Raw genomic sequence first — 20659 nt, forward strand, 5'->3', positions numbered from 1 at the left:
TGATTATACACTTTCTCTAGGTACAGTTTCAGTATAAACACAAATATTACCACAGAAATTCATTAAAGTCGCTAGCTACTTATAGAGCCTTTGAAAAAAAATGGAGCAGTCTGTGCAGAATCAGAATTTAGCAGCAAGTCATTCAGTTACACAAAAAACTCCATACAATGAAGAAACTTACTCTGAGTCACACCATGTCAGTCAAGGGGGGAAGAGAAAGGGAAATCTTAAGCACCTAGATTTGAAAATGATGCCTGTACTGAATTGTAGCAGTTTAACCTGTTTTGAGGAAAGAGGGGGGTGGGGGAAAAGAGAAGGCAGTAGGAGTGGTTACAGGGAATACCCTGATTGACTCAAGACACCACACCAGAGGTAAGTTGAATGTAAGGGCCTAAAATCTGCACTCAGCACTATGTTATTTGCACTCAGTACTTTAATTTTAATGTTACTTGCACTCAACACTGTAATATCACTTATGTTTAGCAGGAAAGACAGACCAACAGTACACAATTTTGGGAAATTTTACAAGGCTTACTTGTTCAAATGTCAGGTTATTGCAGTCTACAAGGTTTCCTAAGGTGTCCTAAAGCTATAAGGTAAGTATTATAGCTCTTAATGTAAGAATCAGTTTTCTTAGGTTACAGGGGAAGGAGGCAAACACTCAAGTAGAAAAAAGAGCCCTAAGGCTGACCAAAATGGTGACCTGCTTAATTACACAGCACTGTAAGTGAAAGCTTAACATATGCTTTTTGTGTGCAACCTACTCTGCTTAAATGCTGAGAGAAACTGATTGCAGTCCTGTAGACAACGTTTTGTAGGGAACTGTAGAGTTCAGTCTGCTTAAATGCTGAGAGAAACTGATTGCAGTCCTGTAGACACCATTTTGTAGGGAACTGTAGAGTTCAATCTGCTTAAATGCTGAGAGAAACTGATTCCAGTCCTGTAGACACCATTTTGTAGGGAACTGTAGAGTTCAATCTGCTTAAATGCTGAGAGAAACTGATTGCAGTCCTGTAGACACCATTTTGTAGGGAACTGTAGAGTTCAATCTGCTTAAATGCTGAGAGAAACTGATTGCAGTCCTGTAGACACCGTTTTGTAGGGAACTGTAGAGTTCAGTTTGAGTCACACTGGGTCAGCCAAGGGGGGAAGAGAAAGGGAAATCCTAAGCACCTAGATTTAGTCAAAAGTCAATTTAAGTCAAAGAGCACCAGAAATACAAGGTCTAGGGACCTGAATCTTGTCTGTGACTTAAACAAAATATGCTGGAAAGACAGATATGTGTCCCAGAGGCTGCTCCTCCTATGCAGCAGGCTTCCCATCTGTGTGAAGCTGAGTTTGTGTATTGCCCAGTTTAAGTGCAACTTAGGCCAGTGGATGGAGAATACAAAATTTACATTGTGCCTGGCACCCGTGTCCCTTATGGACAGAGGTAGCTTATAAATGCCTGGCTGTCAGTGTCCTATTCTGATACAAGACATAATTTTTCTTTTGGGAAAGGTGGCTAGGCTTAGAAAGGATGCCCCCCAGTCATTACCCTAGTAACAATCTATAATCTATGTTTTTTTTCTAAAAGCCATGGCTTTCTAAATGTTCTGTAGTGCATTTTACAGTTTTTTTTAAGCAGCCTTTTCATTCAGTGATGGCCGAAACAAAAATTATAACTAAATAAATTTAGTGTTAACTGTAAAGCTCATTAACCATCATTTTTTGTGGGGATATCCACCCCATCCTATGTCCTACAGTACTCTCCTCCCCCAAAGTCACATCTAAATCTTTACATATAGTAACAATTGAACTTTGTAGCATATGCAGTAAAAATCCCACTTCCAAGAATGATTCTCTCTATACCCCTGACATAGTAGAAGACGTAGAAACATATCTTAAACCAAATAGAAATGACTCAGAAATTCTTCCCCTGCCTATAGCATCCTCATTGCAGACAGATTACAAAAGAAAGCTGGGAGCATAGCCCTTCTATATGCCAGTGCCCTCAGTCTTTCTCCCTGCTCCCAGAACCTGCCAACATCTGCAAATGCTGAAATTCTAGTCATCTTTCTAAAAATAAACAAACCTAAAAGCATTTGCATTACTGTTATTTACATGCTACCAATAACAATATTTCCGCACGAGAAAGTATTCTATCATTACTAACAAATACAGTGGTTAACAAAACAATAATATACAGTGGTTAACAAAACAATAATACTAGGTGATGTTAATATCAATTGGTAAAATCTAACCTCTGAATTCCCATCGAATAGCATAAACCTATATTAATTTATGGAACTATATATATTTTATATATTTATATATATTTTACGCAACCATATATATTTTATATAACAATTGTATTTCAGTACATACTCCTTGTTTGTCTTTTGACTTTAAGTATCTTAGCCTTACTGCAAGTGGATCTTAAATGTCCATGAAATGTTATATTGTTTGTATTATCATAGCTTAACTTTGTTCTGTCTTAAGTTTGGAGCTTTTCTGCCTGGGCCTCTGCTAAAAAAGGGCTTCGGCTCAGTCAGACATTCCTAGTCAACAAATGTAAAATAAATAAATAAATAAATAATATACATATATGTATATCCATACACACACACACACACACACATATATATATATATATATATATATATATATATATATATAAGTTTGCATTTGTGTGTCTACTTGTGTATGTGTATGCATATGCGTGTGTGCACAGATGTGTTTACCCTTCCACTCTTTGGTACGTTTTCATGGTGGAATACAGATGTCATATTTGTTTATGTTTTATTGTTTGAGAGGATTGCTGCCTATACATGTTTGCGTACTCTATAAAGAAGCAGTGTGTTTCTCTCTAAAATGTGTGCCTTTGTTTATGATTTATGATTAAACGCTATCTGAAAAACAGCAAGATATTTATAGGTGTGTATTTTAATGGTCACTCTTTCATTGAGGCACAACAACTTCAGAGTCAGAATACTAATGCCCCATTTCATTCACTGAATTTCCATTTCTCTGAAACTGAAACTGCAGAGACAACTTATATGAAAATACACTACTCTGAAACATCAGTTTACCAAACTACAAAACACCAACATGACACCTACTTAAAATTGACCTAAACATCAACACATACTTTCTGATTTTTGTAGAGGAGCAAGCCCTCTACAACCCCCATGTGGAGAGCTGAGCCTCCCACACTGTCTGCAAACTATATATACCAACTTTGAAATCACACTACACTGACAAGTGTAGATTTATCCATCTACACTGTAATGTGATCTCCATTTAAAAAATATGAGTACTGTACAATTTGTTTTCCACAGGGTAAATAGCTGTACACCTACTGGCATATCCGCCATGCAACTGAAATGGTACGGTGCACTAGAAGGTACATAAACACTATATAATTGTACATCTTGCACTGCCAGCATCACAGTAAATGTTTCGCGGAAATGACATTCAGTAAACTGATGTTTCAGAGTAGTGGATTTTCATATAAGTGGTCAGAGCAATTTCATTTTTGGAGAAATGGAAATTCAGTGAATGAAATGGGGTGTATGTGTGTGTGTGTGTGTGTGTGTGTGTGTGTGTGTGTGTGTATATATATATATATATATATATATGTGTGTCTATATATATATATATATATATATATATATATATATGTATATATATATATATATATATATATATATATATATATATATATATATATAATTTATAAATATATATATATATGGGTATATGGGTTTGTAGCATATTATCCATCTTTCAGAAATTCAAACTTCATGTGGCCGGGAACCATATGCTCGAGTTTCTGAAAACTCAAACAAGAAAGCAACATGATAATAATGTTATTCTTTTTTTTATTGTTATTTGGATTTGATCTATAAGGATTGATCTTTTTTTTGTTTGCTCTTTTGAGCTTTCAGTATTTGATATTATAGCCATATGCATCTATACATATGAACATACACATAGATTTTATATATCCCCTCCCTGCTGCACTACCAAATGCATCTATACTTCAACTGCCTTAGACTTATAAGGTAACTTTGTAAATAAGATATATGATGCTATGGGTCTACCTGACATGGTCGACAGTTCATATGGTCGACAGTTTATTTGGTCGACAGTTCATTTGATCGACAAGCATTTTAGGTGGGGGACTTCGCCCACCACACCTCTAATGTGGGGCTGTGCCCCACCCCTAACTATATATATCAACTCCAGGGTTGCACAACATTGGGGAAGGGGGGAAATCTGCTTGTCGACCAAATGAACTGTCGACCAAATGAGTGTCGATCATATGAACTGTCGACCATGTGAAGGGGACCTGATGCTATATATCATGATAGTTTTATATATATATATATATATATATATATATATATATATATATATATATATATATATATATATATATATATATATATATAAAAAAAAAAATATATATATATATATATAGACATATATAGATATATAGATATGTATAAATGTATAAACACTGTTTAAACATGCATGTACTCTGAAAATTAATACCCACTGTAAAATACATCATGTACTTTGTGAATACATACTGTATATATTGTTTGTGTACTGACATTCTCTGTGCAGTCTTGATAGTTCTTGTAAAAAATCTGAGGAAATTTTCTCTCTCTGGGCTTTTACTGAATAGGGATTTAGATAAATCCAGTTAGAGTTTCCAAGAAAACAAAGGCAAAATAAGCACAAATAAGCAAAATAAGTTAAATTCATTGCATAACTTAATTACTTTATGGCAATCTAAGAATTCATTTTCCGTTTTCTCATTAACCTTGTTCTTAATAAATAATCTTTCATTCACTGACTTGAACAACATAAACCCTTTTACATGCATGTTTAACCTCAGTCTCCACATAAAATTGTGCCCCTCATATTAAAAACTTAAATCTTTTAACTTTTTTTAATTGCTTCCTTCAGTTCTTGGATAAAACATTTTCAGGGATGTATATAATAACATGCATCCATAATTTTTCATTCTATAATTTTATTTTGTCTTCAAATTCAAATTTATTTAATTTCTAAATCAATGGCATCAGTAAATGTTGTATTCTCCCCTCTTTTATTTTTAAAACCACTATGCACTTCCACCCTCCAGTCCATATTCCTCTGTTATATTTTTTAATCTGATACTTTTTCACATTTTTTATTCAAGAATTTCTCCAAGCCACTCTATTCCAGATTTGTTCTGGACTAAATTTTGGCTTTTATATTTTTAATCTATTTTATGTCATAAAAATAAAATTGTTCCATGTGTATACATTAATTTTTTTCTCACCACCCCAAAAACTTTCCAATGTCATCTTAGTTTCGAAAGCCAAATCATAAAATGCCTTTCTTCCTAGTAGGAGAAAAGCTCTTACATCTGATACTTCTGTATTTAAAGGCAAAATTACATTGTCCCACACATTGTATAGGCCCACCGGTTTATCTAATTTTGAATAACATTGTTCCACACATTGTATAGGCCCACTGGCTTATCTAATTTTGAATAACATTGTCCCACACATTGTATAGGCCCACTGGTTTATCTAATTTTGAATAACATTGTCCCACACATTGTACAGGCCCACCGGCTTATCTAATTTTGAATGACATTGTCCCACACATTGTATAGGCCCACTGGCTTATCTAATGTTGACATTATTATTAATATTTTCCTGATTCTCTGCTTGTTTCTCTCTCCATCATCAAAAATTAAAAGGAGACACGTGGGACAGAGTATGAGTTGCACAACATTGTTATTGCACGAGTGTTTTTGAAATTTACAAAAAAACACTTGTAAGCAATACTCTCAGAAAATAAGTACCTCTCAATCACAGGCAACAAATCCCCCTTTTCTCTTGCTCCCTGCCATCAAAAGTCATCGATCCCCAAACTTCACACAAAGAAATGATAACTGAGTAATACATTCTGGATATACAAAAAAAGTCAGCCATATCAAATAAAAAGTTATGTCTAGTAATTGTTTTGATGCCTTGTGCAGGGGTGATGGAAACAGCAGTCAAGGCTATGTCATTCATTTGCATCCAGGTCTACTTAATTTCCAGAAGTACCTGGGAAATAAATTTTGAATCCTGTGCTACCAATCCTAGAAAGACTGTAGCTGCATTACTTGACATAATTTCAAAAGGTTATGTGGAGCAAGCAGTCATTGTATGTACTTATGAACCTATATCTTAAAACTTACCCTGATATCTTGATATGCCTTCCTCTTCTCACCCACATAGCCTTACTAATTTCATCCTGCTAAGCATTAACATATATATAATATAATACATTGATTAGAGCACACTCACACTGTGACCGGCATCCATGCAACCCTCTTCCATTCTGTAAGATGTGATATCACTGTTTTTTCTTTGATATCTGTTATTATATGTCTTATTTCTTCTGACTCAATCAAATTATGGTGCCATATGTTCTATGTGAACATTCTATTATGATTAACATTAGCAAGGTATATTAAATTTTTGGGATTTGGCCACATTGATGTGTGCACAGGTAAACATCATACTACACTGCGTATGTGGAAGGTATTGTTGATTTTGTGAATATGTGCCTGTTGTCGAATACTCACAGCTGCTTAAGTAATGCAAAGAAAATGTTATCACTTATAAACTGACTAAATAATGTTAAGGAAAATGAATGATATAATTAGCAAATGTGTGGGTCTGCACTGACAGAATGATATATGACTTTTGAATAAACTGGATAAATTAGAATATATAAGATAATATTAATGTGTTGCTACTATAAAGCGATTACTGCTTTTTGCTTTTTATATTCTTCTCTGCCTCTTGCACACTAATGTAGTTTATATGTTCTTTACTTCCAGACTGCAGCAATATATATAGCAGGAATTCTACCCTTCCCATCATAGCTCATTTCCAGTCTGCAACTTGTTAGTGTACTTCTAAAGTACTACACAAGCTTCATTGACTAGTACTTAGCCAATTATGCCTTGTGAGACTCAAACCCTGCACCTTGTGTTTGTAAGGCAAACACCTTAACTATTAGGTCACCTTCCTGACATACTCATTGCAAATGATAGCCCTTTACTGACTGCAGTGAAACTAACAGATGTGTTGCAACTCTCCTAAAGCTTTAGCTTAATGTACATAGAGAGATCATCCCCATCAACCTCCCTTTTTTCCCATTTTCTACATGGGGTGGGGGTGTCATGTTAACTGTTACCATCTCTCTCTCTCTCTCTCTCTCTCTCTCTCTCTCTCCAGTGTTGCTCTTGACTTGTAGTTGCCTGTCCTACACTAGCCAGAGTTATTTCATTTTTAGGAAAAAGCAACTGTAAATAGACCAACGGCTATCACACAGCAATGCTATTTGACCCTAGCTGACCAGAAAGAGGCTTCCATGCCCACACCTCCATTGTTCTCCTGTCCATCAGATGGGGGGGGTAACTGAAGTCCTCCAGGCCAGGGTGAAAATTGTGCTCTCACCTCCCTACCCCCTATGTTTTGGGTCTGTCTGCCATCTGCATGCCTTGTATCCATCTTCAGTAACAGCCCCACCATACTGTTCCTGTCCATTTTGCTTGTCTTTTTATGTTTTGCCCATTTCTTACTCCTTAACTCTTCTATAAGCCCCTGCGCTACACTCTCTTCCTTTATTCCTTCACCAACATTGGTTTGTTATATATATATATATATATATATATATATATATATATATATATATATATATATATATGGGTAAGCATCACTTCACCTAAAACTCATTTCACCAAGACCATATCACCTAAAGTTCATTTTACCTAAAACTCATTTCACCTAAAACTCAGTACCCCCCCACACCTAGTTGGCTTTTACCAAATAATGTAAAACAAAACCAAACAACATAAAACCAAAATAAGTAGGGGACTATGACCCCCACACACCCCCAATGTAGGGAGCTGCACCCCCACATCCCCCTAACTATATATACTAACACCAGGATCACACTATAGTGGGGAAAAGGACATATACTTTTGATTTGCCTTATTGTATTACTTGTCAGTGAAATGAGTTTTAGGTGAAATGAACTTTAGGGGATTTGGTTTAGGTGAATTGAGTTTAGGTGAAATGAGTTTTAGGTGAAGTGATACGTACCCATAGATATATATATATATCTATATATATATATATATATATATATATATATATATATATATATATATATATACATATATATATATATATATATATATATATATATATATATATATATATACACACACACACACACACACACATATATATATATATATATATATATATATATATATATATATATATATATATATATATATATATATACATATAGGTAGATAGTGATAGATAGATAGATAGATAGATAGATAGATAGATAGATAGATAGATACCTTTCCAAAATCATAGTGCCTTCCTCTACTACCTCCTCCATCACAAGCTTCATAATATCTTCCTTCTGTGTGTCCCTTGTCTTCTCTCTCCCTCAGTTTTAGCTTTCCTGTCTTCCCCTTTCAACCTTAAAATGAATCAGTCAGGTTGTCTGCATAAGGAAACTGTTACATTCAGTAAATAACAGCGTATCTGTTTTAAATTTACTTCCAAACAGCTGCACTAAGTGTTGTTTCAATTAAATAATCATGACAGAACCATACTAGCAGGCTCATGCTCACACTTGCTTCAAAACAACATAACTCATCAAAAGAATTATTAATTTCACACTCCTGTGGCTTCCTTCATACTAAATTACAACAGTTAGAGAGCATTTTATGATCACTCAGGTAGACAAACCTGCTCTAGACATTTCTGTGCAGCCCTTCCCTTTTTGTCAGTGCCATTTGTTGGTGCTTAGCATATCATGAACAAAATTGTGTTGACTGTGTAATCAAGGAACTTAATGTTAGCTATTAGCTTAGTAACTTGCTCTTTTCTATATCAAAAGGGGTCTTGGGTATTAATATTTTAATTCCCAAATTAGAATATGTTCTAATGTTATTACAAAACTGAACATTTTCCACAGTACCCATTTGTTACAAGTTGCACTCAAAAAAAGATTAGTAACTTCCCGTTCCAAACCTTAAAACGGCACTACCTGGCACTTGAAAAAAGCTAACTGCTCCTAATGTCAACAGTAGCTTATGTGATATTATCCTTTTTAACTTTTAAATGCCTTTACATAAAATATTGTCCTGTTCAACTCAACAGATGTTCTTTAATTATTTAACCTTCCATTATTGTTTTGTTCCATAATGTGTACCTTAACTATATGTCTATTTACAACATTTTTTGCATACTACCATGTTGGTATAGCCTATACTTATTGCCAGTTCTTAGACTTGCATATGTCATATATTAATATTGTTCAGATGTCTGTTCGTTTGTTTGTTCTACCATTTCTGTAATCTCTTGGGCTAATTTTGAAAGTGATCTTTGTAGATCAGTGCTCTACCCTGGTCATCAAAAATGATTAAATAAATAAATAAATTACCATCGTAATTTCAATAGCAAGTATTCCATGAACTATTCAGACTGTCTTTGACCTTATGGCTGGAGATAAAGACTTTATTAAGATCTTACAAGTAACCTTAAATAACCTCAAAGTCACCTCCATGCAGTTATTCTAAACGAGTAGAGGTACATGGAATTGAGGTGCACTTTATCTAAGCAAGTAACTGTAGTATATTAAATGCTGCTACTACACAGAAAATGATTGTGTGATATTTGTTTTCCCCTACTCCTTTCCTTTTGGTGATCTACCCATCAAGATATGTAATTTGTATGTTGAGTCACTTTTGAGTCTGGTGCCTATGTTCACATATCTACAGGTGTCCATTATCTGTCACATTTATAAAGATCATTTGTTCTTCATAATACACATTATGAAAGTATTTTCAAGAATTCTTGTTCTTCCCTTACTCTATAATATCAGACAATGAAATGTTATTTTCAGTTTCATGTATGTCTTCCTAGTGTTGTATCATGGTGTATGTATCTTTTTTATACTTGTGTAATATTCTGTTCTCATTTATATGAATGCTTATACAGTTATTTCATCCTGCTGTGTCAGTTTGAAACACCACATTGCTGAGAAGGTTCAAGGATCAGCACGCCTACTGACAAAATAAATTATAAATGAATGGCATGTTGTGTTAGTAAATGATATTTCAACATTATCAATTGTGTTAAAATATTTATTTTTTTGTTTGTATATATTTTTATTTAGATGAGCCAGCAAACTCACCAGTGATGTTTGTGTTGCCTCCTTCAGCTCATGAAATTTATGTTAAGAAAACAGTGACTCTTATATGTCTAGTGTTCAATATTTCTGCTGAAGACTTTAACGTATTTTGGAATATTTCTGGGATTATAATGAGTGGGCTTATGCATCCCAGTATAAGGATATCCGAGAGTGAGAAGAGTATCTGTAACCAGTTAACAATCGCCCCTGATCTGTGGAAAAACATTGTGACATATACCTGTGTGGTAGAAGACATTTCCGGAGTAATTATCAGCAAATCCATATGGAAAGGTAGGAGGGGTCTCGATGTTAATTAAGTTTAAGCTTTGTCTAATGGAGTATTATTGTAAACATATATAGCATTAAAATGCCATGATTACTCTAATGTAAAAATATCCAATGAGTCTAAGCAATAATGAACATTAATTTTATGTTTAAGACTTGAAGAGCTAAGTATGTATCAGATAGAAATGTTAAGTAAGTAGAACAAAGGCTATCATAAGTCAAAGATTTTCTGCTAAATGATGCGTGTGATTCATAATACAAAAACAGAGTATTGGTGTGAATACAGGAAGCCTGAAAATGTGAACACTATATTAGAATTGCATGTATATGTGTGAGTCATGCTTTTTACTGACTTTTGTGGCACCAAATTATAAGTAACATAGAGTTTTGTTTCTTTACAGTAATTACTTTTGGAAGAATTATGATATGGTGAATAGTTCTTTCATACTGTTACATTAGTAAATACAGGAATGCTACAAAACATACAAAAATCAGTTGCTCAACTGGAATCACAATTCTGTTGGATTTTATGAAGATCAGATGGTGGCACATTCTAGCCCCGTAAGCAGATGTTTGGATTTATGGTCCAGTGCTGACACTATGGTATTGCCTTTTATAGTGCAGCATTCCTGGAGTGCCATCCTTCGGACTGACATTACACATGAACCTCATATGCTTTAGTTGGTGGTAGCTCAGGATAACATCAGACTTACTAAAGAAATAGTTGGAGTGTATTATTAAAGTCATAAATAGGTTCATAGTTTCATTGGTAGGTACTAGGCTATCGGCCCAAGGGCCTACATAAGCCTAGCCAACAAGGTTCCCTGGCTTATGCCACCCAAGAAAGTTATTTTCCTGTACCATTGTCGAGCAGAGACATAGAAGTGATCCCCTGGGTGTATTTCCTATTTCCCATCCACTCATCAAGATTTTTTTTGAAGAGTGCTAATGAAGAACTTTGCTTGACATAGATGGGTAGCCTGTTCCAGAGTATGGGAAATCTCTGGGTCAGGAATCTATCCCTCCAGCATGTTCTGCTTATTGTGGTGACAAGGTTTAGGTCCCTAGAGCATATAGCATGGAGGGATTGGGATTTCTTTAGGTGTAGCATGTCCAACAGCTGTGGGTTTGACATAGCTTTATATGTTAGGCAGAGATCACCTCGGAGTAGGCGATATGCTACTGAGTAAAGCTGGAGTTTTTTGAGATGGTCAGTGTAGGGCATTTGTTTGAGGCCAGTAATCATCTTTGTGAGGTACTTCTGTGGCCTTTCCAGCTACTGCAGATGTCTTGTGAGGTACATTCCAAAAGGGGCATTGTACTCTATAATGGGTCTAATGAGTGTCATGTAGAGGGGAACAATGACCTCTTTTTTCCTGGATGAGAACCCTTTTATGATGAGGTGTGCCATGTAGAAGGACTTCCTGACTACTGTGGCGATGTGACTATCAAAGGAGAGACTACTGTCCACCTGGGCACCAAGGTCTCTTATCACACATTCAGTGTTAAGTAGATTGCTGCCTATGTGGTAGTTCATGGGCACAGAGTTTTTACTAAAGGGGATGACACTGCACTTTTTGGAATAGAGCTTGAGGCCATGGCTCTGACACCAGGCATCTGTCTCAGCAAGGTCCTTCTGTAGGATGTCCACATCATTTGGGGCCTTGACTATGGCTCCTAGTTTGCAGTCATCTATGAACGTCATTAGCCAGAGGCCTTCTGTGTTAGCCTGTACTTCAGAGAAGTAGATACCAAACAGGAGAGGTCCCAGGACGGAACCCTGTGGTACTCCACTTGTCACTGCTTTGAGGTCAGATTTGGAGTCTGCAACTTTTACAGTGTGGGTTCTGTCAGTGAGCCAGTTGGCAACCCATCTTGTGAATAGAGATTTATACCTAGTTTAGTGAGTTTAGCTATAATTCCAGAATGGGGGATGGTGTCGAAAGCCTTGGCGAGGTCAAGATAGGCTGTGTGAACCACCTTACCATCATCTATGACGTTGGTGACTGCCTCAAAGAAGTTGATCAGGTTCAGAAGGCATAATCTGCCTTTCACAAACTTGAACTGTGTGGGATCCAGAGTTTGGAGGTTACCAACGTCTTTGTTTATGAGTTCCATGATGATACGTTCCATGGCCTTGCAGACCAGGCTTGTCAGGCTAATAGGTCGATAGTTCCCGGGATCAGTGGTGGCTTCCCCTTTGTGGAGTGAGATAACTGTTGCTGTGCACCATTCAGTGGGCAAAAAGCCTGATACAAGGCTATTATTGAACATGGTGCTTCAGTGGGGAGCCAGTTCGTTCTGAAGTTCATTTAAAATCCGCAGGCTGTGATGTTGTCCGGTCCCATGGATGCTGTGTTTTTGGCTTTAGAGAGTGCAGCTTTTACCAACTTTGTCAACTTTCATGACATAAAGGGATAAAGGCCATTTAGACCACTGCAAATGTCGATCACTGGTATCAGTGTAACCCTTAATGTTTATAATTTTGTCTTTTGTTTTTCTCATTATAATTAATTTCATATTTGCATTGTTGTTTTTAATAGTTTTGTCCTGTATGTTTATCTTTGCTTATATTTGCTGGGGCTCCTTCCACTTGGGTGTCCACTAAAAATGGGCTGCTTACTATCAATGCAATACAAATAGTTAATAACCTTTTCTTTTTTACAATTATTTTGTATTGTGATTGTTATTTAGTATTTGTATATTGTCACTTTATTTTTACTTATGTTTGCTGGGGCTTTTCCCCTCGGGTCACCCTTGAAAATGGGTTTGTTTGCAAACTCAGTAGGACTAACCTGGATAACAAATATGAAATAAAATAAAATAAATCGTGGCTTGGATGGTTGATGGAATTGGCAGGCGGGATCGGAGTGGTCATCATTCTAAAAGGCTGAGTAGCAGGTTGTGGCTGTTGAAGATCTGTGGAGGAAGGAGGTAGGTCTGGCCTGTGACTTGAGGGCATGCATTTGTGTAGCGGAGGTATTGTGATTCTCACAGTATGCAGGTTGCATGTTAGGCTAAATAAAGTTCCTCATTACAGCAATGCTGGCAAGGACACAAGCAGATCTCAAGGCTGCAAAAATGATGGCCCTCTGGGTGGCTTTTTAGTAGGCACTAGTATAATTGGCTGGTTCAGTTATCAACAGTAAAAGGGACAAAGAGCCTAAAGATTTAAAAAAATCATAAATCTAACATCATACATAAAACCGTCTTTCTCTAGAAGGAAAGCAGTTTTAGAACTATCCAAAATAACAGTCAGTTTGACAAAACACAATATAAGTAAACTATTTAAGTACTTGCAATAATACTATAATTGTGGCACAATCTGCTTTACACTTTTTTTTTATTTCCTTATTATATAATACCTCCTGACATTATACCTTCTTAATTGTCTGCATAGTTTGTTCCAGAATCTTATCTACTTAATGACCACTTTTTACTTCATAATAACAATAAATATATTGTCTTTAAATAATAGTCTGTCTGTTAATAAATTTAGGGGCACTCATGCAAAGCACAATTTCCCAGTGGAAACAAGAAATTTGCATGTAGTATCTCTCCATAAGTTGGGGTCTCAAACTGGCTTACATCACATGTGGAAGCAAATAACAGCCCATTACTGATGAACATTTCATGTCTCACTTTTGGACTGCCAACTGAGCATGACCTTGAAGATGGGATAAAAGCAATCCCCACTAGTGGCCCTGAAGCTTCTCCAGTATGTATCCCCAAATGTTCACCAGTGGGAAAATTAATAGGCTGATTAGGTTTCCTAGGCAGGAACAAGTGGGTTACTAGACTCTAATCCAGCCCAGGAGAGATCCAGAGCACATCAGGTAGCTGGTAAAGGCAGAGGAGCCATTTAATGGGTCCAGTGTGAAGAAAAAAACACACCTATATCTGAATCCTGTTTCAATGACCAGTATAACATCATACATCTCTTAATCTAATTCTCAATGCTATTTACTTTAAGCTACAGAATCTTCGACCCTCTTTTCACTTTTCTGGTTCAGTATTCATCATTTTAAACAGTTTTGGCTTTCCCTTTATGGAGTTCCTCCATTTTCCCTGTAGTCCCCACAGATTTCATTTTTTCATTATTTTCATTTCAAGTTTCATCTTCTGATGATGTCTTTGCAAAACAGAATACTTAAAGCTAACTTAGCATACTTTTCTTCTCCCAGTGCTTTGTTCTTCTTTTTAAATAAAATTTTAGTTTCCTTGACCAAATTATTCAGTGCTTCCTCATCATCTGCCTGTTTCATTTTGCAACAGTTTCCCTTATCTCATTATTAGAAATGCTGTCTCCTTTCCCATTATTATTATTATTATTATTATTATATTATTATTATCTTTTTAACAATCTTTATCCTTGTATCCCATGTCAGTCAATCCAAACATGTATATATATTTTTATTTGCATAATCTGCAATTCAATCACACAGATTTCTTTTTACATGATGTTCTCTCCACATTTATTACACCTTCTTCTCATTTGATCAGTCCTTAAATTAATGTACCATTTCACTATAACTCCTGACTGATCAAACGTGTACTGTTTACATCAAAATTATAAGCATTATAATACTAGAAAAACAGTGATGTGGCCATCTACAATACTTAAGTTCACATTAACCATTGTGTTGCCAGTCAAAAACAATCACACTCTTAAATTGTATCAAACATCATATCATAACAGTGCAGCAAAAACAGACTTCAGCAAATGTGTTATAGCATTAGAAAATTTGATCTGTACTATATGTTATTAGTCAAGGATGCCTCTGTGGCCAACTCTTTAAATGCTGATTATATGATGGTCAACATTGATATTTCTAAAGCCACATCAAAAAAGAGGCATTTTGTATAAAAAGTGTTATTTTAGCTAGTAAAGCAATAATCATCCAGAACAATTTCAATACAGCTACCAAAAGAAAACCTGTGAGGAGGCATTTCAGCTAAGAAATGCAAAATGTTCCTTAAGCCAAGCAGCATATTTTCTTACTTTGTAATCCTCTGGCCACTTCTGAAATGTCCTTCTTGTGTCACTGCTTCCACCATTTTTACCAGCTTGTCTGCTCCTGGAGAGGCTGAAATGCGTGTCTCAGCATACTGTCACCATTTGTTTACCGTTGGTCATTTCTGCACGCGTAGAGAATAATAAGCACCACCATCCCAATCTCCATTCATTTCCTCACGACCTTTTCCATTAGCTGTTTCTGCAAGATATAAGGACCATCATCATTTTACATATCCACTAATTGCTGTAACTATAACCAGGCAAGCTTCCCAGACTTAATTTTCTCAGTAAACTCCAAACTCCCCATCTATCCTGCCATAAATCCACATACATGGCCTTCAGTCTCTAACATCATGATGTTCTCTTCCATTCAGCACAGGAAATGGAATAGTAGGGGAATTTCTGCAGTGTTCCCATTGGTTCAAATATCACTTCAGCTCTCCTTTAAACATAGGCACATGCCTAGTAGGACTAACCTGCTCAGCAAACAAACAAACAAATACAAATAACATTTTGTTATGTGAATATTTATGTACACATGATCTTGCTCCCTGGTCAGCCATTATGATAGTAATTATCATTGAATGATTGCAAACTAGAAGACTGTCATTGTTGAAGTGACACCCCAACCTCATGTGCAAAAATACGAAAAGATGTTTTGGACGGATGGATGGATAAGTGGACTGCAAACTACTGATGAAAGTCCCATTTAAAAAAAAAGTGCTAAGTAAATGGTTATGATTTAATGAGTAAACATATGGTTAAAGAAAGAAAATAATATGGAAAGCCCTGTAGGAATTGTTCAATATTCGAAATCTGGGTGTAACAAATACCACCGTTGTATATGAAGGTATACATCAAGATATAGCTCAAACATGGAATTGGAAGGTACAATGGTGAAATCATTCTAGAGGTAAGAAAATAAACATTGTAAAAAATGTGAACACAAAGAGAAACAAAGAGAGAGAGAGAATTAGGCAGGAACTGCAAGAAACAGTAATGAGTAATAAAAACAGGCAAATGTAATCACTGAAGGAACATTTGGTCATTGCCAGTTCACTGCTCAATGTTTCCTTGAAAAATTTCTTACATTTATTAACTTTATATTTATTTTCCATTTGTTATTCAGAGATAAACTGGTCTGCAGACCATTTTCAGGTGTGATCAAGGCCAATAAGTCAACCTGTCATAGATTAACCTGTTGAGATCATAAGCTCAGTCATTTAATGTAAGGGAGAGAACCCCACAGACTCTACACAAGGTAAAATTCCATGCAGCCTGTACTTTTAACATAAAACACTGTTTTTTTTTCAGCTAGAGATAAGGAGTATTTCCTATAACACAGCATAATATGGCATTTTTCACAGAACCAGGTTTTAACAGGTCACAGTAGAAGAAAGTACATTTGATGAAAACTTTATTGAATGTTAGGTAATCATTGTGCATTTGAATGCTTTTATATTTGTCCACCTTTTGTAAATGCAGAAAGATAATGAACAAACTGCAAAACATTACATGGGTCATAATATCTGCAGCTGCATCGGGAAAAGGAGGATGTAATGTTGTACAGTAAGGACAGAGGTGTACTTCCAGTTATACAGGTGGATATTTTAGGTTACTTGCAGATGAAAAGTTCACTTATGGCACTGTAGTAACAGACAATTAATAGACAGAGAGGAGAAGAGAGAAAGATTGACAGGCAGGCCTCATACTAATCATTTTTCCAGTATAATACTACATTGCTTTTAATTAAAATTCCCACCATATCTTGGGGACACTAAATGTATAAACTTGCTTTATTTATCTCTTTCATAAGCCTACCAGAAAGCAAACAATAATTAATAACAGCTACTTCTTCATACGGCATAATGAAGCTTACATTAATAACCTGAGTATTTTAACTTTCAGAGTCTACTGCCAAAGGAAATGACCGATCTCAGTTTACAGCTTTCTGTTCCAGAGTAATAGCTCTTCTTCTATTTATGATGACAATTCTCATGATCTGTTTTCAGTCACATTGTGATAAAGGTATGCAAATAATGTATTTAAATCTTGTGGGAAATTCTGATCATGAAGGTAATTTGATACCTTCCTGTTTTTTTTTTTTTACTTTGTCAGTGTTATCTATATGCATGTTTCATCAACATTTGGTGCTGTCTTTGTGAACATTTATTAATGCAGACAGACACTTTGCCTTACACAGCATGTTTACATTACCAAGGTATACTGAACTACTTTTTTAGCAAATATGTCTGTGGTCACTCACCAGAGAATGAAAACACTTTGAAAGTAGTAATGACAGCAGTAAACAATAATTTACTGTATTATTAAATAAGAAACAAGAAAATAGCACCCATACAATAACAAAAAATGCTGATTTCTTTGTAATCAGGAACAGGACAGAGTAAAATTAATGTATCATGCAATGTTCATTCGGTAATTTATGCTTTTGTTTTTTTTTTTTTTTTTTAACGTAAAAATGCTTATATCTTATAAAACTTTGATCATGTAACTTTAGGGAGTAACACAAACTGTGCCCAATTTTATTTTCAATAACTGGTATAATAATAATTACACAATAAAAGGAAATTAATATACTAAAATGGACAAACTAAGCAGTGTGCTCATTTCAAATCAAGAGTTCCAACAGGAAGTAGTTCGGTAACTTGACTTTCTCCACTGCACTACTGGGCAATTTAAAAATTAAGAGGGAAAAAAACTTTCCCTCAAAAGTAAACTACTAAATAGAGCACAAAAGTGCAATACATTAAAAAAGCTGAAGATTTCAATCCCATGAGCAACCCTACAAGCAGCTCCATGGCATACCCCACAGCCTGATCAAAAACTGTAACGGAATAAATAAATAAATAAAACCTCTTACCCATAGCTGGCCTTACGCATAGGCCAACTAGGCAGCTGAATAGGGCACCGCTCTAGCAGGGGTGCTTTTCCAGTAATCTGTATGGTATAGGTAGACCAGGATGGGGGCACCAAGTGGTGCAGGGAGGTGCTGGGGACCCCTTTTGCCTAGGGCAACAGTTTACCAAAGGCCGGTCTGTGATTACCTCCCAAAATGACTATATTCCTAAGAGATATGCCAGAAAATTACACAGAAATATCCTATGTACATCACAAAACATACAACAGCAAACTTAAAATAAAAAAGGCAGGATCAGCAACCTTCTGTGCAGCCATAAAGCATGTGTAGTACATATTTTGGATACACCCAACTACCAGAAGCAGGCTAAACAACACTAACGTCCTTTTATACTACAACATTATTTTAAAAAATGAGGACTTTTTTCTTTAATAATATCACTGTATAATAGCAATACTCCAAGATTAACTGTGGTTAACACAGTATTTACACATGGTAGGCTTTAATTAATCTCTAGGGCTTTGCCCCCATAATCAAATAATGCCAGTCATGCACTTCCAAGATAGGTGTACACTTACCATCAGCTTAATTTTAGATCTAACAGTGTGAAAACAGAAACTGAGAAAAGGGAGTGCCATTTGGTAAATTCTGCCTAGTAAGTACATTGCCTGGATGCCAGCAAAAATGAAATCTGGAGAATCTGAAATCAATCAGAAAAGGTGAAGAGAAAACACTGACTGGGTGGCATACTGTAGCTTCTCAACAAAAAGCAGTTGAGGCATTAGCTTTGGGTCAAGAGATGGCTTCCAGTAATTTGGAAGAAAAAATAAATCAAGTGCACTTAGTGGTGATTAAAATAAAGGAAACACTGAAGGTATACATCTACTCAAATAAAAAAAAAAACTGGGCAAAAATAGACCAGCATTAAATAATTGTTCAAATGAACTGATAAAATTGCAAAAAAAAAAAAAATAAATAAACAAAATCAGAGGTTGACATGAAGAAAAAGCTGGCTGAGAATGAGTCTCCAATATACACAAATACAATGGCCAAGTTACATCCAAAAATATTTATTTTAAAACCAAATAAGAGCAGTTCAAATAACAGCACAGTTACAAACCACAAAGCTTTTGGATTACTCCTTCCTCAGTGTGATAGAAAGCAATTAAACACATCATTATGTAATTAAAATAGTGACTACATAATAAATGAAGCAGCTAACCGAATAAAAAAGAAAATAATCCATTTAGGCAACTTAGTCTACTTTAAAGGGATAGGACATTCTGCAACATAATGAAATTATAATGAAATTATTTCTTCAGACACAATTGTTTGCACTTCCAAATAGGTTTAATAGATGCTATATAGAATTTATACCAGGAATACTATAAGCTTGTAACTCCTAACATCATGTATTATAGAACATAGACCAGACACTAGAAGATGTCCTTTGACAAATGCAATAGCAAAGCATGTTGTGGAATCAAATAATACACTTAATTTTGTATTTAGAGTGATAGGTATATGATTTACTAGTATGAGAGGGGGTGATAAAAATAATGATTTAGAACTGAAAGAATACAATTGGATAGTTAAATTACAAGCTGATAGTATTCCTGGTATAAATTCTATATAGTATCTATTAAACCCATTTTAAAGTGCAAACAGTTGTGTCTGAAGAAATCATTTCATTATAATTTCATTATGTTGCAGAATGTCCTGTCCCTTTAAAATAGACTATGTTGCCTAATTGGATCATTTTCTTTTTTATTCGGTTGGCTGCTTCATTTATTATGTAGTCACTATTTTTAATTAAATAATGATGTGTTTAATTGCTTTCTATCGCACTGAGGAAGAAGTAATCCGAAAGCTTTGTGGTTTGTAACTGTGCTGTTATTTGAGCTGCTCTTATTTGGTTTTAAAATAAATCTTTTTGGACATAACCTGGCCGTTTTATTTGTTCATATTGGATTGTTTCTATGAATGGCAAGTGTATTGCAGGCTTCAGTTCCTTTTGACGTCAGTATGAGTCTCCACAAGAATAGCTGTTTCAAAAACTAGTAGACTTAGAAGACAGAATGCACAGAGACCACCTGAGATGTTCTGCTGTACCAGAGAAACTGGAAGGAATACACTGCATTAAGAATATGAAAGCACAAATAAGCAACTGTAGATGTTTTCCACAGCAGGGTTTGCTAATTGAATGGACACATCAA

The 20659-nt window shown here is 35.4% G+C and overlaps 1 protein-coding gene across 2 annotated transcripts in view; it reads left to right on the forward strand.

The window, feature by feature from the left end:
- The window catches only part of LOC122808039 (immunoglobulin kappa light chain-like), a 134774-nt gene that overhangs the window by 10516 nt on the left and 103599 nt on the right, over window positions 1–20659 (forward strand). For both annotated transcript variants that reach the window (XM_044079026.1, XM_044079027.1), the window contains exons 3-4: window positions 10249–10554; window positions 17474–17593. In XM_044079026.1, coding sequence (XP_043934961.1) covers window positions 10249–10554; window positions 17474–17593 — 426 coding nt within the window. The remainder of the gene's footprint in view (window positions 1–10248; window positions 10555–17473; window positions 17594–20659) is intronic.

The sequence above is a fragment of the Protopterus annectens genome, chromosome 8.part0 (genome assembly GCF_019279795.1).
Source record: "Protopterus annectens isolate FY-2018-M chromosome 8.part0, PAN1.0, whole genome shotgun sequence".
NCBI classification, from domain to species: Eukaryota; Metazoa; Chordata; order Ceratodontiformes; family Protopteridae; genus Protopterus; species Protopterus annectens.